This window comes from Ochotona princeps, chromosome 3 (assembly GCF_030435755.1).
Source record: "Ochotona princeps isolate mOchPri1 chromosome 3, mOchPri1.hap1, whole genome shotgun sequence".
Classification (NCBI taxonomy): domain Eukaryota; kingdom Metazoa; phylum Chordata; class Mammalia; order Lagomorpha; family Ochotonidae; genus Ochotona; species Ochotona princeps.
In genome coordinates this window covers 3,162,859-3,190,028 of record NC_080834.1, presented here as the reverse complement: position 1 = coordinate 3,190,028, position 27,170 = coordinate 3,162,859, and the positions used below count along the sequence as shown (strand labels likewise).

General features: G+C 44.8%; 1 protein-coding gene across 5 annotated transcripts in view; it reads left to right on the top strand.

Annotated features, from left to right (window-relative positions):
* Positions 1–27,170, top strand: part of TFDP2 (transcription factor Dp-2) — a 147,003-nt gene that overhangs the window by 26,515 nt on the left and 93,318 nt on the right. For 2 of the 5 annotated variants that reach the window (XM_058661362.1, XM_058661364.1), the window contains exons 2-3: positions 6,078–6,181; positions 19,179–19,245. In XM_058661362.1, coding sequence (XP_058517345.1) covers positions 6,170–6,181; positions 19,179–19,245 — 79 coding nt within the window. In that variant the 5' untranslated portion in view covers positions 6,078–6,169. Of the gene's footprint in view, positions 1–6,077; positions 6,182–19,178; positions 19,246–27,170 lie in introns of those variants that run through there. The other 3 variants (XM_058661370.1, XM_058661368.1, XM_058661377.1) reach the window with 3 other exon arrangements.

Genomic DNA, 27,170 nt, shown 5'->3' with positions numbered 1-27,170 from the left:
GCACTGAGTGCTTGCCTGTGACATGCACTGTGCTCACATCTCTCATGCACCGATGCCTGCTCGTCACAGGCGTGTTTGGTGGCTTTCTGCAGATGACGAATTCCAGGCACAGAGGCAGTATGTTAAATGTAGCAAGAAGTCAACTCCACTAGCTGTGTGTCAAGCACTTGTCTTTTAGGCAACATTTAGACCACCAGTTTGTGCCAAGCTCTGGTGAGACTAGGAAGAGACTACCTACCCAAGAGTTTGCCTTTTGTCTACCATTACTGTGCCTCTGGCATTTTAATTGGTACTCTCTTACAGTAGCATGAGGAAATTGGAATACTCTTTTAATTTCTTTTTATTTGCAAGAATTAACAGAATGTCACTCAGTAGCCCAGGCCTTAGGAAATAAATACAGTGTCATATTGAACTTGGAATTCAGGAATGAAGCATATTACCCACAGGGTCAGGCAACCCAAGCCATGACTGTGACCACTGGACTGCAGGCAAGAAATGCTGCAGAGGAAAAGATACGCACATCAGCTGCCCCTCACAGACGAGCCAGCAGTGTCTGCTTCTGGTGCCTTCGACAGCATGATGTCCTGTGTCCTAGGGTCCGCCCTTCTGGAAGGAGGAAGGCAGAGAATGTAGGAGTTTCAGTTGGGAACATTGCCACCCTCAGATTCTAAGTTGGAGGAGGAACATGGTGTCTGCCTTGGATAGAGAAAAGGTTTGTGAAAGTTTATATGGTGAAAGGACTGAAAATTGGAGCTTCTTGGTGCTCGAATTCTTCAGAACACTTGTAAACTGCATTTGACCCCATGACTTGACAGAGCTGGTGATACTCACCTTAGCAAACTGTGTCTGACTTACTCCAGCACATCTCTGAGACACCAAGAAGCCAGCTTTTCAGAGGAGGACCCCCAAGCTCTGCGGCGTGATCACAATCACACAGCTAGTGTTTCAGGGCTGAGACTGAGCCAGTATCTGCATACACTCTGCCCACTCTACCACACTGCTGCTTTATTTATTAGAAGCCTGATAATAATAGGACACATTACTAATTTACTGAGGGTTTTTCCCGTTTCATTAATTTGTGCTTTCGCTTCTTTTTATCTTCTCTGAATTCTCACTGCTAAAAGTTTTTTGATTAGAAGCTTAATAAAGAACAACGAAAAAATACAAGTTGAATGTCCCTAATCTGAAAATCTGAGTTTTCGAGTTCTAACATGATGTTACCAATAGAAAAGACAGCTGCACAAAAATTACTGTAGTCTGTGTCTACACGTATATGCAACACAAATGAATTACGTGTTCAGGCATGAGTGTGAACCCCCAAGTTACCACATTGCATGTGTGCAAATGTTCCATAGTCCAAACAGTTGTGCGTTTCAGGTAACAAATACTTAGCCTGTGTTAGTATGCCGCTAAGTACTAATTCAGGTGCCCTTCATAAATTTTATTTTCCTTGTCCTTTAATTCTAACTATTTTGTCTTCAGAATTATTTGTATTGGGCCTGATGTGATAGTCTGGTGGCTAAAGTCCTCACCCTGCATGTATTGGGAGCTCGTATGGGCACTGGTTCGTGTCTGGCTGCTCCACTTCTCATCCAACTCCCTACTTGTGCCCTGGGGGAGCAATAGAGAATGGCCCAAAGCCTTGAGACCCTGCCCTCACTTGGGAGACTGGGCAGGGTGGTGTGGGAGGGGTGGAGTGGGGGGTGGAGTGGGGGGTGGAAAGCTCCTGGCTTTGAATTGACTCAGCTCTGGCCATTGTAACAGCTTGCCCCCCCCCCCCCCCCCCATGAGCCAGTGCTCCAGGATTCTTTCCTCCATTTCTTTCTTCCTCTTTGTTTTTAATCGGGAAGGATTGCTGGTTACTCCTCCTGGGAGGCCTTGTTGAGCTTGTTCTTTTGGGGCCACTGCTGCCAGACTCCTTGGATGAGAACTTGAGCTTTTTCTTGGAGACCTTCCTGCCACCTGCCTCCTCCACATCATTCACCACCTCCGTGGATGATCTTTCTGTGGATCTGCCACTCCAGTGAAAATAAATAGATCTTAAAAAAAGTTCTCTATCGGACCAGCATTGTGACTCAATAGGCTGGTTAATCCTCCAGCTGCAGGCACCAGCATTCCATATGGGTGTCATTTGTGTCCCAGATGCTCCACTTCCCTTCTAGCTCCTTGCTTGTGGCCCGGGAAAGCAGTGGGGCACAGCCCAGGTCCTTGGGCTCCTACACCTGCATTTGAGACCAGGATGAAGTTCCTGGCTCCTGGCTTTGGATCAGCTTAGCTCTGGCTGTAGCAGCAGATGGAATATGTTTCTGTCTGTCTCTCCTTCTCTCTGTAAATCTGCCTTTTCAATAAAAATGAATAAATCTTTTTTCTTTTAAGAGTTCTACATAGGGCACAGCGCAATAATGTAGCGGTTAAAGTCCTGACCTTCAAAGTGTCGGGATCCCATAGGGTACCGGTTCTAAACCAGGTGGCCCTGCTTCCCATCCAGCTCACTGTTTGTGGCCTGGGAAAGCAGTTAAAGACAGCCTGAAGCTTTTGAACCCTGCACCTGTGTGGGAGACCTGAAAGAAGTTCCTGGCTCCTGGCTTTGGATTGGCTCAGCTCCAGTGGTTGCAGCCACTTGGAGAGTGAACCATCAGATGGAAGATCTTTCTCTCTGTCTCTCCTCTCTTTGTATCTGCCTTTCCAATAAAAATAAATCTTTAAAAAAAAGCTCTACATAGATGTATTAGGTCAAGTTTACTTAAAGTAGTTAGCTTCAAATGTAATATTTGTAACTAGCCCTAGTTTGAATATTTGAGACAGTTTGATAAATGGACTGTCAGGAATTTATGCTTTATTATCTATCTCATATTTAAAGTTGTGTCAATGAGGAAGACGTGAGAAAGTAAGTATGAAGCAGATCAAATTAAGTCACAGTAGACACTGTAGCTACAATAGAAAAACTAAAGTTTTAGTTGTAGTTCAGATCTTGGATTATAAATTTATGTTTTGTTTAATTTTTTTTTAAATTAATTTAAAAGGCAAGGAGACTGATAATAGAGTGAGATTGAGATTGCCCATTCACTGGTTCAGTTCGCACTTGCCCACACACAGCAGCCAGACGTGGGCCAGGCTGAAGCTGGGGCTCAGGAGCACCAGGCAGTCTGCCCTGTGGGCGGCAGGGATGCAGCTGCCCGCACCCTCACTGCTGCCTCCCTGGGTACGTAGTAGAGAGAGCTGGAGCGGGCAGTGGAGCCCGGACTTGCACCCAGGCGCTCTGGGAGGGGAGCATCCTGAGTGGAATCTGAACTGCCACAGAACACCATGTGCATTTTCGTCGTCATTGAAAAATGATCAACTATATGTTATATTGATAAGTAAAAACTGCCTGATTTTCTGCCACAGAACTTCACTTGTAGATTCAGTGTCTAGCTTACAAGGCAAACATTTAAAGCCCATTTCTCTGAGCCCTCATTACTTAGGATCTTTTCAGAATTAACTTTTCTTGTTCAATAAGTGTCTTATTAAAGTTGTGACACAATTTTAGTGTCAGAGAAAAGCCTCAGAAACCAAAGAACTTTTGAAGGAGGCACTTTCTTTTGTATATTGTAAATCATCTCTCCATTATTTGTCTTGCCTAATACAGGCTAACTGCTGTACATAGTTGCTGTATTGTTCGGTTTAAGGAATAATGACAGGGAAGAAAATCTGTACATGGCCTTTGTATATACAGTTTTTAAATGTATATTTTCCATCCACTGTTGGTTGAATTGTGAATGTAGAGTCCACAGACATTGAAGGCCACTTGCCTGCAGTCCTTCCAGAAGTTGTTGGGAGGGCCCGGAGTGGCAGCCTAGTGGCTAAAGTCCTTGCTTTGCACTCTGGGATCCCATATGGATGCTGGTTCTAATCCCGGCGGCTCAGATCAGCTCAGCCCTGGGCATTGCAGCCGCTTGGGGAGTGAAATCAGCAGACAGAAGATCTTCCCCTCTCCCTCTTTCTCTCTGTATATTTGACTTTCCAATAAAATAATAAATGCATAAATAAATAAATAAATCTCTAAAGGTTGCTGGGAAAATAGGACTATGGGTAAGTGAATGTTGGTGCGAAATGTGTTTGAAATTCATGAATAGTTTTTTTTTTCATAATTCACAGTGTTCATGAACTTGTGAAGACCCTTATATGCTTGGATTGCGATTGTTTTGCTTGAAAATAGACATCTTTTGATTTCATTTTCAGTGAACATGTTGAAGGACCCCCACATAGTCTGTCACATATGTTCTGTCAGCAAGTTGCTGCCATTTCGCCCTCTACTGCGAAGTGTTTGAGTGCTTTTTTTTTTCTTAAAGACATTCGTATAAAAATCATTGTTCATTGATCAAAATCAGAAAATACAGTACCTAAGATTGTTATTCTTGTTAACTTTTTTTTATTATTATTTGAAAGGCAAAGTTGCAGAGAAAGAGATTTTCTATCTACTGGTCTGTTTCCCAAATGTCCCCTGCCCTGAGCTGGACTGTAGCCAGGAGCCTCATCCGGTTCTCCCTTGTGGGTACAGTGGCCCAGTAGTTGGTTTATCTTCCACTGCTTTCCCAGGTGCAGTGGGTGGGAGCTGGATCAGAAATGGAGTAGTCAGGATTTGAACAGCATCCATATGGGAAGCGGGTAGTGCAGGTGGTAGCCTAAGACATTGTGTCACAAGGCTGACCCCAAGTCTGGGCACCTTGTTATCTCTAGTTTTCCTTTACTTTTTTCTGGTCCAGTGTCTAGTCTGAACAACACACTGAATTTAGTTTTTGACTGTTTGTAGTTTTTTTTTTTTAAGATTTATTTATTTTTATTGGAGAGGCAGATTTAGAAAAGGAAGAGGGACTCAGAGAAAGATCTTGCATCCACTCATTGAGTCCTCAAGTGGCTGTGGTAGCTGAAGTAGCTGAAGCTGAGACAATCCAAAGCCAGGAGCTTCTTCCAGATCTCCCATACAGGTGCAGGTTCTCAAGGCTTTGCGTCGCTATAACTGCTTTCCCTGGCCACAGGGACATGAGCCAGGACACGCAGGGAATGCCAGTGCTTATAGCTAGTGGATTTGCTGATTGAGCCGTCACCCTAGGTACTATTTCTGTGTTTTGTTTTTGTTTTTTGAAAATCTGGAATGTTTTTCTAACTTCTTTTCATAGCACTGATGTTTTTACAGGGTACAGATCATTCGTTTGCACAATGCCCTTAAGTTTGGATTTCTCCAACATTGCCTCTTTAGATTTAGATTTTGTGTTTTGGGGAGCAGCACCTCAGAAGTCAAGTTCTGTCCATCTCAGTGTGTGGATGTGCGGCAGTGGTAGCTCTGTTATTGGTGGTCTTTTGATGTCTGTGGACACTTGGCTGAAGTAACATGTTCTAAGTGTCTCCATTGGGAAATTTGAATTAGCAGGTATGTGGTTGGGCGATATTTCAAGGGTATTTTGATATCCTGTTTTGCAGTTCACTGTCACAGTTTAATTTCCCCCATCTCTTGGTGATTCTTTCCTTCTAAGTTCTTAGGACGCAGGTTTGGGGAACTTTGCATTTCTTTTACTCATTAGGTGGCGTTCTGTTGCAAAGAGGAGTGTTCCCTTCTCCCACAGCATCCCCGGAAATCCTGTATAATGGTTGTAGTCCTTGAGCTTATCATTTTCACTGTCACTGTGTACTGCGGTGCCCACATACTCCAAATTATGCACTCAGGGGGCCTTTTTGCTGCTTCCTGTCAACTCCCAAATTGTTCCTGTCATTTTCTGAGACCTCCCTTACTTGGTCGGACCTTGCACATTTCCTGTCCTGCCCTGGTCAGTCATGCCCCAGAGTGTCCAGATGCTGCGTCTCCTGGAGGGCCTAGAGCAGCAGGGAGTCCACTCCATCACTGCTGAGCAGAATTGACGTGGTCAGATTGCTTCCTCTCTATTAGCTCCAGGTTTTAATCTGTGAAACAGGCATTAGCTGGTGCAGATTTACAGTGCTGTGTGAGAATCTGCTGAGCCGGTCTGCTTAGAGAACAGTGCATGTCGCGTAGCAAAGGACAAAAGTGTTACATTACTGTTCCCTCTTTTTCTCTTTAACAGGATGTACTTTTAAAGAAGTGTTGAAGACGAAGTGGGTTTTTTTGTTTTTTTAATGGCTTTGCAGAATTTTAAATAGAATACAGTTTGACACGATGACAAAAAATGTAAGTATTTGTAAATGTTTAGAAAGATTTATTCATCTTTATTTGCAAAGCAGATTCACAGAAAGGAGAGACTGAGCGAGATCCTTCTCGGCTGGCCCATTTCCCAAATGTCCAAAATGGTTGGAGCTAAGCCCATTTGATCCAGAATTAGCGGTCTCCAGGTCTCCCACGTAGGTGCAGGAGCCCAAGGACCCGAGCCATCCTCCACTGCCTATCCAGGCCGCAAGCAAGAAGCTGGATCACAGAGGAGTAGCTGGCATACAAACAAGCGCCCGTGTGGCTGCTGGAGCTAGCAGGCAGAGGATTAGGTTGCTGAGCCACAAGTGCCAGCCCCTGTAACTTTTTTCCTTAAAGATGTATTTGTTTTCTTTGGAAAGGCAGATTTACAGATAGAAGGAGAGACAGAGAAAGATCTTCCATCTGCTGCTTCACTTCCCAAATGAGCACAAAGCCAGAGCTAAGCTGATCGGAAGCCAGGAATCTGGGCGTGAATGCAGGGTCCCAGGACTTGGGCCATCTCTGCTTTCCTAGCCCACAAGCAGGGAGCTGGAAGGGAAGTGGAACAGCCAGGACAGGAATCGGTACCCATACGGGATCCAAGTGCTTGGAGGCAGAGGATTATCTAATTGGGTCGTTGTGCTGAGCCCCCTGTAATTTTTGTAATGTGAAAAATATTTAAAGTGAGCTGTCCTTTTTTTCTCTATGCATATTTTCTCACTGTTCTGATTAATTAATTTCAGTTGGCATGAATTTATCATGTTTTAGAGCGGAGTATGAGATAATAAACTTTGATACCACTGAACTCAGTACCCTAATGGGCGTGGTAGCATTCTCATAAATGCTGCCAAGTTGTTCCTAACTCACAGCTGCATCATTGCTGTGTCCAAGGGTCTTGGTGCTTGCTGGAGTTACTTGGTCCTGTTGAGAAAAGTCAGTGTTATTTTTAGCTTAGTTTTTCCTCTGGGAAAAACTCCTGTGCAATGTCAGATGGTAGCTTTGGAGAAGTTGTGTTTTTTGCCCTCTGCTCAAGGCTGCTATTTCTAAAATGCTTCTAGTTACATTATCTGTATCATCTTTTGTTGATGTCTTTGTTTCCAGTTGTGGCGAAGGGATAATGCCATAAACTTAATAGCACAACTTGCAGGAAAATATTAGTTGTGTTTACCATTAGCTTATTATGTAGGAATCTTTGATAATTAAAAAAAAAGAATTCATTTTGAAGTCTGCAAGATGATTGAAGGAATTCAAGAGTAGGAATGTAGTAGACCCTCTTGAAGCAGTGTTTGGTTTCATCTCTTGTCTGTCTCTGCTTGTTGTCATGTATCCGCTTGATTATTCTTCTTTTCCCTTCTTGGCAAATTGTCTTCCACAGTTCCCCAGCCAGCATGGTAGAACATGGCTGCTCTCAGCATATGCGGTGATCCCTGGGGGAAAACTCTGGTATTGTCTGTGTCTGTTGTGCTCCAGTGAGGCGGTTAGGCTGTGACCAGGAACCGTGGAAACTTCCTGCAGGGGCCTGGCTGCAGGGTATGAGGAGAGATGACAGCTTCTTGTGAGTTGACAAGAAGTCCTAAATGTCATCCATCCTACACCTAAGGAGTAGCATAAACAAACTAACCCGCCTCCTGTTGCTGTGACTCTTTTGATTGGTGTCGGTTTACAGTTCCAGACACTTCACATGCTTCAGTAGCCATAAGCAAACAGGGATCTTGTTTCCTTATCATTTTGGAGGCAGCCAGCAGGATTTCCTGAAAAATTAGGATTTGGGGACAGGAGAGAGGTAGAAGGAGCCCTCTTAGTATTTGGCTTGTGTCACCAGATCCATGACGCTGCTGTTCTGTGCTGCAAAGACCCTCTTGGGGAGCTGCAGGGATTGATGGCCAGCTCAAACCACGTGGCCACGTGGACTTTCTGGCTAGGGAGTTTGACCGATGGCTCTGAGCTCAGGAAATGCTTTGCGTCAGAGGTCGGAATGTTGGAGTGATTTCATATTATAATCCTTTTGAAGCAGTGGATGGAGAACACATAAGGACCAAGCTTGGAGCATGAGAATTCTCACACGTGAATGTGAGAACAAGGAGCAGCAGAGGTTGGGAAGGGGTGGCTGGGACTAGGGGAAGCAGCATTGCCCTGCTCATCCTGAAGGCCAGGGAAGGAAGGATTCAGGGTGGGTTTCAGTGAAGTCCCATGGGGCTGAGAAGTGACTCCTCCTGAATATGAAAGGGGGTTACCCTCTGATGGAGGCTTATAAAGGGTAAATTGAAATCATTCCAACTTGTAATTTCTACTTCTTTCTTTGTATTTCTTACAGAAAAACTTTTTGTGTGTGAGGAGTTACTTTTGCGTTGTCCTTGCCTTACTAGGCCCCTTATGATTATGGTGATAGAAATCAAGGCATAAAAGTGAGGTGTAGGAAGCCACCTGACTGGGAGGTCTAGGGTGCTCTTGACCTCAAACGTGTCTGGATCCAGGGGATCCAGTGACAGTGTCGGGGCTCCATCTCCCACTTTTCATCTTTGGCACCCCGTGCAGAGACATAGCGGCCTCCTTGGGCTTTATCATACTTTACTTCAGACAAAGAAAGAACTTCCTTGTTAGTATTTGTGTCTCAAATTCCATGGAGGGGCTCTGGATGAGCCTGGTTGGCCCGCCTTTATAGACACCGTGGGTAGGAAAGGGGGATACTGTAGGTTGCCAGGCTGGATTCATGAACCCACTTCTCCTGTCCTGGCACAGTTGAGCTTCTGTGAGCAGTTGTAGCAGAACCACACAGGAGGCAGGGTGGACTGGGTGACGAAAGGAAGAGATGAACAGCTGGCGCTGAATTCATTCACTTGAGGTCAGTAACATTTAGTGATGTTCTTGTAGACCAACAAACAAGTGCATTCTAATAGGAACTCCCCTAGTATACAATAACGAATTTGAAATAAAATTTGAGAGATAATCTTTGCCTTGTCAGTGAATTTAAAAATATATATATGCCATGATACTCAATTACATGAAGATTAGAAAAGGGGGAAAAGGCCTAAAAATTATCAGCAGCTTTTGCCTAGGAAGACAGCTGGTATATACACAAATGTACAGTTTCATAGACAGCATATACTTAATTTTTTTTAATTTATTTTATTGTATTGTTGACAATGGTTACATAGTTAATTACGGTTTAAAAAAAAGGTTCAGGGGGTATAGGGAAGTGGGTAATACTATTATGTCCATATTGTTTCCATCATGTATCTGAGGTAAAGGGGGATATTGAGGGAGAAGCCCCACCCGGTTTCCCGCCCACCCCAAGTCCCGGATGTGGGGCATGCTCTGAGATATTTGCTCAAGTGGTTTTAATAGTTCTCCAGTTATGAATCGCTGCCAGTTTCGCTCGATGAGGTCGTCCACTGATTGATATGGTTCATCATAAAGTCTCCGCCCCATATTTCGCTGCCAACAACATACAGCTGAGATGAATGATTGACCTGTTCTGTCTTCTGTCTTTTCTTGGTTAGAGTTCTGAGTCCAGCAGTTCGATTGGGGAGATCTCCAAAGAAACCTTGAGGTATTCCCAGACTAGATTCTTGTATGTTCTAGTAAGCACAGGGCCTGGCACAGTCCATCACCCCGATCAGCTGGTGGTTTCAGTTGCTGGGTTGGTTGTTTTCAGTCCCGAGTTGCACTGGAACCAATGGGTGTTGCAGTCCAGTCTGGTTCTGCCCAGCACATACTCGGCCCTTACATCAACCAGTGGGAGCTGCAGCCTAGTTGGGGCGACCCACAATAACCCCCATCAGGCCCGCCCCCTACCCTGGTTTGCCAGCATGTGTAGCAGTAGACCAGTCTGTCCCCCATCCCATTTGGCTCTTGTACTTGTCACTGGGTATTAAAGCTTAGTTCCATCCAACCAACTCAACCATCCAGCCCTCACGGATGTTGTTGAGTGCCTCTCTGTCTAGCCACCCCAGCCCCCGTCCTAGTTTTCATGCCCTCCCGCGGGAGTAGTGACCCAAGAAGGGGAAACCCACTTTTTCCCTCCCAGGTCTCTCTCAGTCCCGGTTTATGCACTCTTTAGGTGATTCTGTGGTTTGACTTGACAGAATTAGTCCCCAGTGCAAGCTGATGCTGCGGCTAAGCCCAAACATCCCTCACCCACTCTAATTTATGCTTGCACCAGCAGGAATAATCGGCCCAGCCTGGCTTTTCCCTGATCTAGTCCACATGCAGTGCACAGGTGTTGCAGTCTTGCTTAGTCTGGTCTGTCCCCATCCCAGCCCACGCTCTGCAGTGGGAGTAGCTGTCTGGTGAGGAGACCAGCCCCTTAATCCCCTTGCCAGCTCTGCCCCTCCTTTCCTGGATCTCACGTGTGCTGGTTGGGTGCTGCAGTCAAATCCAGTACAGGCAACCACGCCCTGGCATTCCATAATGTGTACTTGTTTTGTCGCGACCAAACCCGGCTCAACCCACACTCTGTTCTGGTGTTCAGATTTGCCAGTGTATGACATGAACTGATTCAGCCTGGTCTGCCCCGACCCATGCCGAATGTGTGCCAGTGGGAAACTTTCCATGGCCTATTCTGGGCTGTTTCCTATCATGCTTCTTGCGCTTACCTGCAGGGACTGTGTCCTGCCAGAGGAGTTGCCCAGGCTTCTCCCTCAGAACCCCTCCCAATGCCAGATTTTGCTCATGCCAGAGGGTCCTTGAGCCAACCCTACTCAGTTCACCTCCTTTCCTAGCAGGAACAGTGGCTTTTCCTGGCTGGCTTTCACCGCATTCTGGTTCTTGTTGTTGGATGTTTCAGCCCAGCCATGGCTCGTCCATACCCACATACAGCTCACACATGGCTCAGTAGGGGGTTGAGACCCAGCCTAGTCAGTCCCATGTCTACCCTGGTTCTCCATGACACCAGATGGTGTTGGGGTCTGAACTGGCCTGGTGCATCCAATCCCAGCTCACACTAGTGCCTTGGGTGACTACGACTGTTTCCTAGATAGAACGCAGCCCCCATTCCAGCACATGCACCCCTTGGTGGGAATCTCAACCCAGTTAGGGTGTCCCCTTACCTCCCCAATTGGGCCTTTTCCTAGCCGTGAATCGCGCACCTGCCCATGGTTGCTCTGAGGACCAGTAGGTGCAAGAGCCTAGCTCGGTATGACCTGTGCTCCATGCTGGTTTCTAGTTTTGCCTGTAGGCTAAGGTTTGCTCAGTCCTGCCCAATACATTCCGTTCCATTACCAATTTCACAGCTCAGCATTGTTAAGTGATTAGAAGTTCTTCAAAGGAAGAGTTACTGGCATTGGGAATCTTTAGGATTGACTCGGATCCCAGAAACAGTGCGGTCAGCCTGGAGCTACCTAAGCAACGATTCAGACAACCAATACCCCAGAGCTCCCTGGCCGGGCGGCCAGCAAGCACAGCCTGGCGCCAAATGGCACACTGGCCGCCCAGGCCCAGCTCAGCATGAGCACATGGTGGCTGGGATCGGGATCCGAGCCAGACGCTCCCTCCTGCAGCCCCCAGCAGCCTCCTGGCTGCTGAAGTTTAAACCCGCAGGCCCAAGGTTGCGCCCCACCCCAATCCCGTCCACCGCCCAATGAGGGCGGTGGGTGGGCCCTGGTCGCATATACTTAATTTTAAGGATTTGTTTATTTATTTGAAAGAGAGTAACAGAGAAAGACAGGAGAGAGGGATGGAGAGAGAAAGAGATTTTTCTGTAACTATTGCTTCACTGTCCAAATATTTTCAACAGTCAGAATAGGACGAGGCTGAAGGTAGGAGCCAAGAATTTCATCTGAGTTTCCACATGGGTGGCAAGAACCCGAACACTTGAACCATTATCTACTGCCACCCAGGTGTGTTAACAGGAAACTGAACTGTAAGCATGGAGCATCTGGGAACCAGTACCTGATATGGCATGTACGTGTCCCAAACATTGGCTTAATGTTCTATACCACAAATGCCCATCCCTGTGTGTGTGTGTGTGTGTGTGTTTTAAATATAAATAAAATCAAACTTGTTTTGTATCCTTATTTATCTTAATCATTGTGAATATCTTTTCTTACCTTGATACTTCTGCAAATTTTTTAATTTATTTGAAGGGTAGAGTGAAGAAGAAAGGAAGAGAGATTTTCCATTTTCTGGTCTATTCCGCAAGAGTTACCTCAGCCAAGGGTCTAGGTGACAGCCAGGATCCTGAAACACCATCTGGTTTTTCTGCATGAGTGGAAGTGCAGCTTGTGCCTTCCCTGCCACAGGAGCAGAAAGCTGGATCAGAGGTATAGCAGCAGTGCCCCAAACTGGTCCTCTGCTGTGGGGTTCCGGCTTCCAAGCTGCAGCTAGCTTGCTGTGCCCCAACTCCAGTCCATTTTCTTTGATAATCTAGCCAAAAAAGTGATACGGAATTTATTGTATCTTTTCTGATTAAAAGTTAGGCTTTTGAAGTCTTTCCTTTCAGCTTGCTGCTTTTGGCCTGGGAGGTCAGTCAAGGATGCCCAAAGCCTTGGGACCCTAAACCCAAGTGGAGAAGCTCCTGGCTCCTGGATTCAGTTCAGCTCAGCTCTGGCTGTTGCAGCCACTTGGGGAGTGAACCAGTGGGTCGAGGATCTCTGTCTCCTCCGTTTAAATCCGACTCTCCAATTAAGAACAAATGTTAGGCTAGAGTAGCATCCCCGTGTGTCTTTTGGTCATGTGCATTTTTCTTCTACTGGAAATCATCGCCTTGAATAACAGCCCACACTTGAAGTCCGCTCTGCGTTTAGCAAACATGCTTTGACTGTTTTGTGGTGTTTCAGATTAAGCTGTCACCTGCAGTGCCATCATCACATGTGTTCAACTTCTATTTATCTCCCTGCTTTTGTCCTGGGAGAGCGCTGGAGGATGGCTCAAAGCCTCAGAATGCTGTACCCGCATATGAGACCTGTACCCGCATAAGAAGCTCCCGGCTCCTGAGTTAGGATCAGCTGAACTCCAGCTCTTGCAGACATCTGGGGAGTGAACCAGCAGATGGAGGATCTTTCTGTTTTTTCTCTGTAAATCTGCCTTTCCAATAAAAATAAAATCTTTCAAAGAAGAAAGAAAGAAAATGTTACAGGGAGAAGGAGAGACACTGTTGCACTCCAATTAGGCAAAAAATGTAAAAATGGTGTGAAATATGAGGGCATTTTTTCTCTTGCTCAGTAAAGTATAGGTACTGTTTGAAAAGATGTAGTTGGAAAAAACAGCTAATACAAAAATACTTTTTCTGCCCGACTTTAATACTCTTAATTTCTTTCTGAGTCATATAAGCCACAGAGTGTTTATGAAAGCAGAAATTAATATGGATTTTAGAATTCTAATTAAGTAGCTTTAGTAGTATTTACATAACTTATATATGTTATACAAATACTTTTCCACTTATGAGACTAAAATGAGCATACAGTTAGAATATAATTTGTTGATTGTTCTAGTGCAGGTGTACAACTGCTTAAAAAGTTTCCAAATTAGTTGCTGCTTCATCTGCAGAAGTTGCACATCACGGGCAGGTGTTTAAGCATAACAGTAACCCAGTAACTGTGAACTCTCCTGTGACTGTGGTTTTAGTTGAGGTTTTTGCTATGATTGTTCTGTAGTAATGGAGCTGTCTAAATGGATCCTTTTATAGTTATCAGAATACATGTCTTACATAGTCCTGTTGAAGTAAGCATAACCTATATTGAAGGCTATTTTTGCAACCTTTGCTTTCATTGCAACAGAAGAAACGGCTTTCCCTACCACCCCCCGTGTTTCGCATGTGCTGTTTGGGTGCTGCCGCCCAATCTGGCACAGCCCCCTCACCCCAGCATTTGCCAGTGGGTGCTGTAGCCTGGTCAGGCCAGGCCCACCCCCAATTCCAACTCACGCTAGCATGGGCTATAGCCTAGGCCAGCTCTGCCAGGTCCCAATCCAGGCCTCATGTGGACTGGCTGGTATTGCACCCTGATCCGGCCCAACCCACACTCCATTCTGGCACTCGGATTCACCAGTTGGTGATATGGACTGACCCAGTCTGGCCTTCCCCCAACCTACACTAAATGTTTGCTGGTGGGTACCGTATTTTGGCTTGGTCTGGGTTGCTCTTCCCGTCTTGGTTCTTGCATTCACTTGGTTCTTGGTTCCTGACATAGGAGTTCCTGGCTCCTCCATCCGGATCTCTCCCAATGCCAGATCTTGCGCATGCCGGTGGGTCCATGGACCAGCCCTACTTAGTCCACCTCCTATCCTAGCAGGAACATTGGCCTTTCCTCACTGACTCTCACCCATTCTGGTTGTTGGTGAGCAGCCCCACCCTGGCCCTCGAGCTCTCCAATGGGGATCACAACCCGGTCAGGGTGTCCCCTTTGCTCCCCAGCCAGGCCTGCTCCCCTTCACAGATTTCACACATGCCAGTGGTTGCTCTGACCCGACCTGGCATAGCCCCCATCTGTCTTAGCTTTTGCCTTTGGATGCTGTAGCCTGGCCTGACCTAGCCAGCCCCCAGTCCCAGCTCTCTGTGGTGGTTGCTGCAACCTGGCCCTGTTCAATCTATTCCCATCCCCGGCTCATGTGAGCCAATAGGTGTGATACCCTAGCCTGGCATGACCTTCACTCCAGTTTGGTTTCTGCACTCGCCAGTGGGCTAAGATTTGTTCCTGCCCGGTTCCAAAGCCAATCCACACGCTTGCCAATGGGTGGAGCTACCTTGGCTCAGTTTGCCTGACCCCTCGGCCTAGAACACATGCTCACCAGTGGGAGCTATAACCTAGTAGGTGAGTCTCCCAGTTTCCCCACTCAGTCTACTCCCAGACCCAGATCTCCCATGCTCCAGCAGATGCTAGGCCCTTGACTGACATATCCTGCCCCTCCATCTTGGCCTTTGTATCAACTGGTGGATGTTGCAGGCCGGCCAGCACTATACCCTGTTTTAGGATGCATATGCAGGTGCTGCTGCCTTGACCTGCCCAGACTGTTCTCAGCTCCAGTACCTGTGATTGTTACTGGGTTCCATGTTCACTCCTAGTTCAGCCAGTCACCACCCCAACTCTTGATTTAACCAATGGGACTTATATTTCCACAGGGTAGAGCCCACTTATCCCCCACAGAATCTACCCCTTGGCCTGGTTCTCTCTTGTGCTGGTTATTGTCATGGCCCTGCCTGATGTGACCTGTCCCCTGTTCCAACACTCATCAGGTACTTGAATCTAGGTCTGCTAGACAAGCCCTCAGCCATAGCTTTCGTGTGGTATACTGTGTGGTGGCCAATGATGCTCTGCGCTAACAAGCCCATCTCAGGACTCCCATGTGGGCTGATGGATCAGTCTGACCCATACAGATCTTCCAATCTCTCCCCTCCGTACCAGTTCTCAGTCCCCTCACTTACCAGTCAGTACAGTTGCCCTGTTGTTAGGTATCCCTCAGGATTCATTCCTCACTTTCACATATGGTGTCCGTATCCATAGATGTCCCTAGGCAGTACTTCGTCATCCCGAAGTCCCCAGAGCTCATTGGTGGGTGGCCAGCAGTCAAAGCCCGTAGCCCAAAGGGCACACCAGCCGCCTGCGGAATAAAGATGGTGCTGGCCGCTTAAAAAGCAAATGCAGGGTGGGCTGCTTCCTCTGCTCATCAGCCAAGATTGGCCAGTGAAGCGGATTTCTGCTCCATGTGCCCGACCCACTAATTTTAAACAAATGTAATAGCGTTCATGTCAGAAAGCAACTCTGGGAAGCTGTACCATGTATAGTTCTTTGTTGAAAATTTTGCTGCAGGCCCTTTGTGGTAGTCTGGAGGCTGGAGTTCTTGCCTTGCACACACCAGGATCCCATATGGGTGCTGGTTCTCATCCCAGCATCCCTGTGTCTCATCTAGCACCTTGACTGGGAAAGCAGTCAAGGATAACCCAAAACCTTGGGACCCTACACCCACGTGGGAGACCCAGAAGAGGCTCCAGGCTCCTGGCTTCTGGCTTCGGATCTGTGCAGCTCTGGCCGTTGTGGCCACTTGGGGAATGAATTAATGGACAGAGGATCTTCCTTGCTATCTCTCCTGCTCTCTGTATATCTGACTTGGCAATAAAAAATATTTAAAAGAAAAAAAAAAGGAAAAGAAGATTTCAGTGCCTGGGATTCAACTTTGCTTGTAACTGAGCACTTTGAAGAAGCTAGACCAAGTTCAGTATGGGCACTGTTGTCTGTTGAATTCAAAAGCTGCTCTCTGGGTAGCTTAGACACATCTGCTGCTATGAAAATTTGATATTCAATGCCAGACACAGATTTGCATCAGAATTACTTTGTATGATGTGAACTGTATGTACAAATATTTCTGGTTGCATACCTTTTGACAAAAAGGAAAACACTAAGTGAATAGTATATTTAAATTACTAAATAATGAAATAATTGAATCTTGATGAAATTGTGAAGTTACATATGAATCTATGAAGAAGATAGGGGTTTCAAAAATTTTGCTGCTGGGCACAGTGCAATAACCTAGTGGCTAAATCTTCACTTTGTATCTACCAGGATCCTATGTAGGAACCATTGATTTGTGTCCCAGCTGCTGCACTTCCCATCCAGCTCCCTGCTTGTGGCCTGGGAAAGCAGTCGAGGACCGCCCAAAGCCTTGGGACCCTGCACCCACGTGGGAGACTCTGAAGCAGCTCCTGGGTCCTAGCTTTGGATCATATCAGCTCTGGCTGATGTGGCCACTTAGAACTGAAGCAACAGATGGAAGATATTTCTGTCTCTCCTTCTCTCTGTGTATCTTGCCTTTCCAGTGTTAAAAACATTTTTTTTTAAAATTTTGCTCCAAAATAAACTTAACTTTTAATTCCATTTTCCATGAAGTACCCTTAAATAATGTTGAAACAGTGAAGTATTAGATAAAAAGGGGGGGCAGTGTACAGCTGCAAAGTTTTGAAACCCTTTCTGATTGCTGGAGATCTGATACACAGCAAGGCAATGATAATTAACAATGCTGTATTGAATTCTTGTGACTTGCTGAGAGTACAGTTTATTTTTAGAATTATCTCTATTTTTAGTGACAAAGAAAAAAAGAGACCCCAATGACTTCATTCGTCAAATGTCCACAATACGTGGTGCTGAGCAGGGCTGAAGCCAAGAGATGGGATCTTATGCAGGTCCCAACAGGAGTGACAGGAACCTAGTCCCTACAGGTATCGCTACTGCTTCCCAGGGCCCACCTCCGCAGGAAGATGGAGTCAGGGGCTAGAGGCAGGCGTTGAACATACGCGTTCTGATGTGAGATGCAGGCATCTCCAGTTAGGCTGAGTACTTTAGTACAGGTAGAGATAGTGGTTACACCAATTAACTGCATTGTAGTAATCATCTCACAGTAGGTACATGTGTTACAGCATCATGTTGTACACTATCAGTATGTACACTTTCTCTAGTCAATCATAAAGCTATTTAGAAATCTTTCATTGTGATAGCTGCTTAAAAACATTTGCAGTGTTAGACTATGAGATTTTAATGCTACAACTTTGCTTAATGTCGTAAATTTGTAATGTTTCAGGGTTACAAATCATCAATGCTTAAATCAATGATACAATAGTAATAATAGAGCTATTTATTGGTTGCTTGCTTTGTAGTAAGTTTTCAAAAATGGAGATTTTTTTTCTCTAGCCTCCATAACAATTTTTAAAAAAAGCTATAGTTTTTTTTTTTAAAGTCAGAATTATAGAGAGAAAGAAAGAGACATAGATCTTTGATATACTGCTTCACTCTCCAAGCAGCTGCAACAGCCAAGGCTATGTCAGGCTAAAGACAGGAGCCAGGAGTCCACTCAGATCTCCCGCATGGGTGACAGGACCCAAGCACTTGGACCATCTTTCGTTGCTTTTCCTGGGCCATGGGCAGGGAGCTGGATTAGAAGCAGAGCAGTTGGGCCCAGCTGCATGGCCTAGCGGCTAAAGTCCTCGCCTTGAAAGCCCTGGGATCCCATATGGATGCCGGTTCTAATCCCGGCAGCTCCACTTCCCATCCAGCTCCCTGCCTGTGGCCTGGGAAAGCAGTCAAGGATGGCCCAAAGCTTTGGGACCCTGCACCCGCGTGAGAGACCCGGAGGAGGTTCCAGGTTCCTGGCTTCGGATCGGCACAGCACCGGCCGTTGCGGCCACTTGGGGTGTGAATCATCGGACAGAAGATCTTCCTCTCTGTCTCTCCTCTCTGTATATCTGACTTTGTAATAAAAAAAAAAAAAAAAAAGCAGCAGCAGCAGAGCAGCTGAAACCGCAACTGGCACCCAAATGGTTCACTGACATCACTAGTTGCAGCTTTACCTGATACAGCACAACAGTGGTCCCTCCGACAAATTTTAAAAAGTGTGTTTGGTTATCGAACTCTGGGGTGCTGAGTAGGACAGTGGACATTAACATTAGTTCAACCATAAGGAGCTGTATTGCTACCTCGCATACAGTACTCACAGTGATGAATGTCCACATGGCTTGAGCAGCATGTTCTGAACGTGAATGATCTGGTTCAGCCTTCTAACAAGCTAGCTTGATAAGCACTGGCTCCCCCTCGGGTTTCCAGGTAATTGACCCAGGCCCTGGGAGGCTGATGAGCCCACACACGAAGCGAAGCAGCTGGACCTAGGGCAGTGTGCCTTGCTTCTGCATTGTGGTGCTGATGGTGGTGGTCTTTGATCCCTTCATGTCTGAGTGTAGGAAACAGAAAAGCTTAAGTGCAGTAGCAGTTTGGCAAGTCTCTGGATAACTGTCATATTACTTGTTTAAAAAACGAGCCAAAATTAGTAGATCTCAATTATTCTCCTAAGGAAAGGTAGAAAATTGATTTTTATCTTGATCTGGACAACTCATATTCTTCCCATTTTAAACATTGGTGGCAACATGGAAAAATCCTGTGGTTAATAAAATTAATTATTTTGATGTGGCTATATAAATGTTTAATAAAGGCTTCAGTGTGGGCAAAAATAGATTATGAAATGATCAAAATGACTGCATAGTTCATAAGGTCCTATTTTTAATGTTTTAAACTATTTTGTTTAGGTTGGGTTGATTTCCACAAATGCAGAACAAAAAGGATTTGTAAATCAGAATCTCAGTCCAGCAAAAGGTAAGAATCACTAATTAACGTGTGAATGAAACTAGTTTCATTACATGTCTTTGGCAGCATAAGCAGCTTTGTGACTTACTTCGTGTTCAGCTGTTACGTTACTGAGCTGTCCCACACTGAGTCCTGTGTTGAAAGCAAGTCAGTTAGCACTGAGAAGTGGAGGCTTTTATGTCCATCTTAAAATAATATATATATATATATATAGCAGAAACAATGAGAGCGAGAAAGATCTTCTGTCCACTGGTTTACTCCCCAAGTGGGCTGCAACAGCCAGAGCTGAGCTAATCTGAAGCCAGGAACCAGGAGCTTCTTCTGGGTTTCCCATATAGATGCAGGGTCCCAAGGCTTTGGACCATCCTCTGCTGCTTTTCCAGGACATAAGTAGGGAATTGGATGGGAAGTGGAGCAGCCAGGGCATTAACTGGTGCCCATATGGGATCCTGGTGCATGAAAGGCGAGGATTTAGTCACTGAGCCATCATGCTAGGCCCCTGAGCTGTCCTTGAGCAGTGATCCCATTAAGATTGAAAGAATTCAGGCTCCTCTGTGCTTGATTTTCTTGAGTTTTACTTTGAGTAGTTTAACATGTAAGGAACTGAGAGAAACAGAGAGAGAGAGGAGTGGGGTCAGAGAGACAGAGACAGAGAGAGAAAGAGAATGCAATTCCTTGTGCCTAATATAGAGGAAATCCTAGCATCAAAAATCTGAGGCAGCATCCCAAGAAGCTGGTCAGGAACCAGTAGTGTCTTTTCATGTGTCTTTGATCAATGTTGTTCAGTTGCAGAGACACCTGTTGAAGTATCTGTGGATGAAATGAAAGGACACAGGAGTTGCTTTCAAAATAATCCACTAGAGGAAGGAAGGCAATCTCTGTGTAACACTGAATTATGTAAGCTACATGGGATTTTTATTATTCCTTTCTAGTAAAGGAACAAAATTCATGCCATAAAATACAAAAAACGGCAAGAAAAACATCAGCTCCCTCAGAGGGTTTACATTTAAGGTGGCAGCTGTGGGGCTGGCACTGTGGCTCAGCAGGTTAATTTTTTACCTTCAAGTGCTGACACCCCATATAGGTGCTGATTCGTGTCCTGGCTACTCCACTTCCCATCCAGTTCCATACTTGTGGCCCAAGAGGATTGTGGAGGGTGGCCCACAGCCTTGGGGCCCTGCACCTGTGCGGGGGATCTGGAGGAGGCTCCTGGCTTTGGATTGTGAACCAGCAGACAGAAGATCTTTCTCTGTCTTTCCTTCTGTCTGTAAATATGACTTTCCAATAAATAAAATAGTCATAAATCTTAGAAAAAGAATATCCTGTCTTTTTCAAACAAAACAAAATTAAAAAGTGCCGGCTTTGCTTTGGAGAGAAGCCTGGAGAAGTCTGTATCTCAGTATAAAAATGTCTAGCCTGATTACATTACTAATCTGCAGGAATTGCTCCGAGTGTTAAGGATGTGTGAAGAAGCCAGTGAGAGGAAGCCATTTGAGGTAGGCTTCTGACCAAAAAATATTTATTTATTAATTTATTTATTTGAGCATAGGAATTAGAGAGAGAAGGAGAGGTCTTTGCTTGCCGGGTCACTCCCCAAACGGCTGCAATAGCAAGCCAGAAGCTGGCTCTGGATTTGCCACATGGGTGCAGAGTTCCAAATACTTGGACCATCTCCTGATGGAACTGGATCAGAAGTGGAGCAGCCAGGATATGGATGATGCCAATATAGGGTGCTGGCATTGCAGGTGACAGCTTTTCCCAGAGTACAAGCTCCTAATATAAACTTTAAACCTTCATTCTCTGTTTTCCCAAATGATACGATCCATGGAAAAGAATAACATTGATAGGATATGTCGCACACAGCCAAGGTCAGAGGTCAACTGCCCAGTACACTTCTGGTTTTTCCAGGGTGGTGGAGATTAATGTCCTGGTCCTCTTCAATGTAGCTATTCACACACAGGGTTGGGAATCTCTAATCTCGACTCTAATAAAATGTCATTTTGAGTTCAGCCGATCACCCACTTGTTAGATAAGAAAATCTGTCATGGGTAGTGGAGCTTAGTGCTCTTGAAACTAGAAAAGGAGAAGATGGCAAGGCATAAAGGGGGAGGTGGCAGGAAAAGCCTTGGCAAGATTTGAGACAAAGGGCAGGAGGGGTCAGGGAACACGGTTGTGGGCGGTGTAGCCCAGGCAGAGGAGGGGGAGCAAGCCAGTTAAGAACGTGGACCTGTTAATACTGGCAAAGTTTCATCACAAAGCCAAACCTGCACTGCTTTAACTGTGTACACCTCATGGACAGCATGCACATGGTCTGGACAGGTCCCACTTAGAAATAGACACTGGTTTATAAGAAACCGTTGCCCTTCCATGAGCTTAACAGCTGGTGGCAGCAGAAGGCTCTCTGGGTTAAGTGAATCCACAGGGTCTGGAAAAGATGCCTTCTGCTTGATGAAATTCAGTTAGTATTTAATACAGGCACAAGATGAGAGTTGTATTGAAAGTGAGATACTGAAAAATATTTTTCCTAATTGAAATGATGTGGTCATGGTATTGTAGAAAATTCTGATTAATGCAAAAATTCTGCCATGCTAGCATTGTTTTCTTTTTTGTATGTCGTTGTTTGTTATACATGCTTATTTATTATTATTTATATGCTTAAGTTTCAAAGTCACAAGGCTCATATATATACAGTTATCTTATTTTTTTTTCCTGTCAGATGTGTTTATTGGGGCTGGTGTGGTGGCTCAACAGGCTAATCGTTGCGGTGCTGGCGTCCCACATGGATGCTGTTCTAATCCCGGCAGCTCCATTTCCCATCTCGCTCCCTGCTTGTGGCCTGGGAAAGCAGTTGAGAACCGCCTAAAGCCTTGGGACCCTGCACCCGTGTGGGAGACCTGGGGGAGGTTCTCTTGGCTTCTGGCTTCTGATCGGCACAGCACCGGCCGTTGCGGCTCACTTGGGGGTGAATCATCAGATGGAAGATCTTCCTCTCTGTCTCTCCTCTGTGTATATCTGACTTCGTAATACAAAGAAATAAATCTTAAGAAAAGGTGGAGCAATTCAAACTTAGACTGTTGTTCATGTGGGACGCTATGGCAGGAGACAGTGGCTCGCCACGCTGCAGTACAGTGCTGGCCCTGGTTCTGGTTTTTGTTTGTCTTTACTGAATCAAAAAAAAAAAAGAATCCGAAAGCAAAAACCTTACTTTTCATGTTTTGCCAATCTTCCTCAGTACCATTCTTAGAATTTTGTGCTGTCTCATTGGTTACGAATCATTTTTTAAAATATGTCACATTTTCTTACTGTTATATATTTAAGTCTTTTGTTGATTTTATACACACACCCAGGCGTACCATAATACACATGGGTACTTCAAAAATTAATGGAAAAATAAATTTGAAATTTCATTTTGGTGCAAGAACATTGAAATCCATATATTTGAAGGGTCTTCAAGAAGTTCATGAAAAATTGCATATTATGAAAAAGCATGGAATACATGATTTTAAATATTCTTTGCAACAAAATAAGCTTTCCTTTTAGTTTTGTTTTCTGAGCTTTTTTGGTGTTTTATATGTGCTGTGTATATGTTCATGATCTAATATACACGTTATTTGTAATATCATAATGTCTGTAGTCACTTGTAGTTTTTGTTTCTTGCAATCAGTTTTATTAAGGTAAATGCCCAGGAGCGCAGTCACTGGGTTGTTGCCCTGCTTCAAACGTTATAAGCAACTTCCTGTTTAAGTTAAAGTAAGTTTCCCAAGTCTGCCCTTGCACCATCCCCCGTGATCCTCTTAGCCCCATGCTTGTTTTCATCCTAGTAACTGACACCCGCTTCTTCCTGCTGTGCCTCAGCCTCACTGGTATTGACATTTTGAAAAGTGTTGATTTCCCTGAGCTGCATATTTACGTTTTTTAGTATTTGTAGCAGAATCCTACTTTTTAACATAAAAAGATAAACCTAACTTTCTAAATGTTCGCATTTGTGAGGAGTCTAGTTGGTTTTTTATAATTGCTTAGCACTATTATTTTATTACTTTTATCCTATCATTCTTTGTTTCTGTATTCCTTTTGTGGTTCACTGAACTTATAGTATGTCTTTTACCAAATTTGAGAAATTTTGGCGTGTTCTATCTGCAGCTGTCTGCCCTGCCTCTCTGCTCCTTTCCTTGGGGGACTCCGTTTACATGTGGGTTAGACCTTTTGATACTGCCCTCTGAGTCCTAAAGTTGATTTTCTTCTCACATTGCCTCTTTTGTGTTGTCACAGTTTTTCTTTGTCTTCAAGTTAACTTATTTGTCCCCCCTCTGTTTCCCATTATTCTGCTATTAATCTTGTCCATTTAGTTTTTTCCCAGATCTTGTGTTTTTCAATTTTAGATTTCATATTTGGTTCTTTTTTTTATTGCATTTCATTTTATGACATCGTTTCATAGGCTCTGAGTTTTCCCCGACCCCACCCTGTCCCCCCCCCCCCATGGTGGATTATTCCACCTTGTTGCAGCATTACAGTTCAAATCCAGTCATGCTGCTTTCGTTGCAAGCATGTGCCATGCATAGAGTCCAGCATCTTATTGTCCAGATCAATTCAACAGTTTCTTGGAGAGACCATCTCTGGTCTAAAAGCAAAATATCGTTCCGACCAATTAAAAGCCATAACATAACATCAGCAACAGTTTCCAACATTATGGAGTTAATTGACACGGTATTGAGTGACTGATATGTTAGAAAATGCAAGTTCTTAACCACATCCTGTGACTACTTCATTGACATTTGAATTTTAGTTTATATACAACTGGCTTCTATCCACCTTAAAGTGGATATAGGGTACTATTCAGCCGTCTCATGTCTATTTTCATTTTTGTATTTAGCAGTTTATTGTATTGAAGCTAATTTTTACTGAACTTGGCAGATTTTAGGATAGTCCAGGAAACTGGCTTATAACTTTAACAAGGCATATGTCAACAGTTGAGGTGCAGAACAGTTTTAGGAGGGGTGTTGTGCAGAGAAATCTTCAATACCCCAGTGAGGAGTAACTTATTTTCGTGTCCTACCTAGTAAGGTATATATAAGTCCCTACTGACCATTTCCTGTATGTTTTTTTTTTTTAAGATTTATTTATTTTGTTACAAAGTCAGATATACAGAGAGGAGGAGAGACAGAGAGGAAGATCTTCTGTCTGATGATTCACTCCCCAAGTGAGCCGCAACGGGCCGGTGCTGCGCCAATCCAAAGCCGGGAACCTGGAACCTCTTCCAGGTCTCCCATGCGGGTGCAGCATCCCAATGCATTGGGCCGTCCTCAACTGCTTTCCCAGGCCACAAGCAGGGAGCTGGATGGGAAGTGGAGCTGCCGGGATTAGAACCTGCGCCCATATGGGATCCCGGGGCATTCAAGGCGAGGACTTTAGCCGCTAGGCCACGGCGCCGGGCCCAATTTCCTGTATGGTTTTAAGCTTTTTTTGTTGTTCTCTATTCTAATTTTTGTTGTTGTTGTTTTGTTTTATTTTGTTTTATTTGGGCGGGGGGGCCTCTGGGGCGACCCTGATGGTCTTGCAGGAGAGGGTGGGGATCCAAAGTTGGAACTAAGTAAGAACCAGAGAAAGCTCCTCTCTCCAGTCCCAAAGGGAGCTTACTGTTCTGTTTCTGAGGACCGCTCAGGGCTCCTGGCTGTTGTTCTGATGACACTGGATCCTGTGAGGAAAGGTTTGGGCTTCTTCCGTCCCATGTTGGAGATCCAAATAGGGGTGGATGACCTCAGAGTTCTCGGCCTCCGAAGGCACATATTTGGTTCTTTTAGATTTTATATTTAAACGGATATGTGATAACGATTCTGGATTTGTTTAGACTTTTCCAACTTTTTTTTAAGATTTATTTTTGTTATTTTTATTGGAAAGGCAGATGTACAGAGAGAGGAGAGACAAAGAGGAACATCTTCTGTCTGTTGATTCACTCCCCAAGTGGCTGCAATGGCCAGAGCTGTGCCTATCTGAAGCCAGGAGCCTCCTCCAGGTTTCCCACGTGGGTGCAAGGTCCCAAGGCTTTGCGTTGTCCCTAACTGCCTTCCTAGGTCACAAGCAGGGAGCTGATTGAGAAGCCAGACTGCTGGGATTAGGCACCCGTGTGGGATCCCAGTGCATCCTCAAGGCGAGGCTATTGCACTGGGCCCCTTCCAGCATTTTGGATTGATTTTAGTAGACAATAGCTTCATTGACCTCTGGCTCTGAACTTTTTATCTTGTGGTGGGTGACAACTCAAATCTTTGTTTAGTTTTTAAAAATTCTCAGCTTTGACTGGATGACTTAGAGCCTGCGCCATACGTGTGTATGTGTGGTTCAGGATTTTTTTTTTTTTTTAACAAATTTGGCAGTTTATACACAGAATTCGGAACTAACCCTTTCTGTATCAAAGTGACAGACTCACCCAGCTTGCCAAGTTTCCCATTACTGGCCCCTCTCCCTCTTGTTTCGAGATAATGTTTGAAAGATATTTTACCCAGTATTGCTAGGTGTTTTCTGCAATCGGATTGGTCACCTAGGAGGTAAAAGTTAGGATCAGAAGAAAAAACAAAGTAATTAAAACAGGACATTTATTGTGGTCCCATTTATTGATAGTTAAATGAGGCTAAGGTAAGTGTCTGGCAGCGGGGAATGATGAGTAAAATGATAGCGTTTCCACTGAATGGCCTATCATGTAATTGCTAAGTTTTTATATATAGCTCACGCTAAGGAGGGGGAAATGTTTGATGTTTGAGACAGGCAGAAAAACAAAGTACAGTCATGAGCTCTTCAATGACAGTTGTTCTGAGGAATGTGTTGTGTAAAATCAAGTATAGTTAGGGAAATGCAAGTGGTATAGCATCCTAGACAAGTAAGGTATAATGTGTGTGCGGTGGGGAGACAACAAAGCTATAACGTTATGTGTCTAGAGGGGAGCCGGGGGCGGGGTGGGAGACAGCTCAGCTATAATGTGTGTATGGGAGGGATAATCTTGTTAGAACCATAGTGAACAAAGCACCATATCAGTGCAAGAAAAATGATGTGATGAAGAGAAGTTGTGAGCACAAGACACGTGAACATACTGTTTTATAGTAAATAGAGTAAAATGATATAGTCTATCTGGGGTGTGCATTTGAGCCAACAGGCAAGGCGCTGGGTTGGAACACCTGCATCCCACGTTGCAGTGCCTGGGTTCGAGTCCAGCTCAGCTTCTGATTCCTGCTTCTTGCTATTGCAGAGCCAGGGAGGCAGCAGGTGACAGGTGATCAAGCACTTGGATCCCTGCTGCCGACCAGGGAGACCTAGATTGGGTTCCTAGCTCCTGGCCTCAACCCGGCCCAGCCTGTGCTTATGTGGGCAGGGAATCAACAGATGGGAACTCTGCCTCTCAAATAAAGGGAATGCACTCTGAAATTACAAAAATTCAGGAAATAGATGAATCAGTAAGTCATTTCTAATCAAATGTTATATACTGTACATCTTCGTAGGTGCTGTAGAGTACATGACTGGCACCACAGGATGTTTACCCTGCTGCATTACTGCAAACATGCGAGGAATCACTAAGTGCTGGGAGTCTTTTAGCTCCATCGTAATCTGAGGGAGACAATTTCTTGTACATAGTCTGTTGTGGACAAGAGCATCATATGTGGCATGATGGTGGAAACTTACCAATCGTGTGATGATGTGTTTCCTGGAGCCTTAAATATATTGCAAGGGATCTTATATAATTATCCTTACTTATGCATGGGGATTGGTTTCAGGATCACTGTGGATACCAGATCCTTTAAACAAAAAGGCATCTTATTTGCATACTATTTGCGTGTAATTCAGCTTTAGATTACTTACGTAAAACACTTGTTTTGCTCTGTTGTTTAGAAAATAATGACAAGAAGAAGAAAATCTTCTGTCCGGTAGAGCTATAGCATCATAGGTCTCTG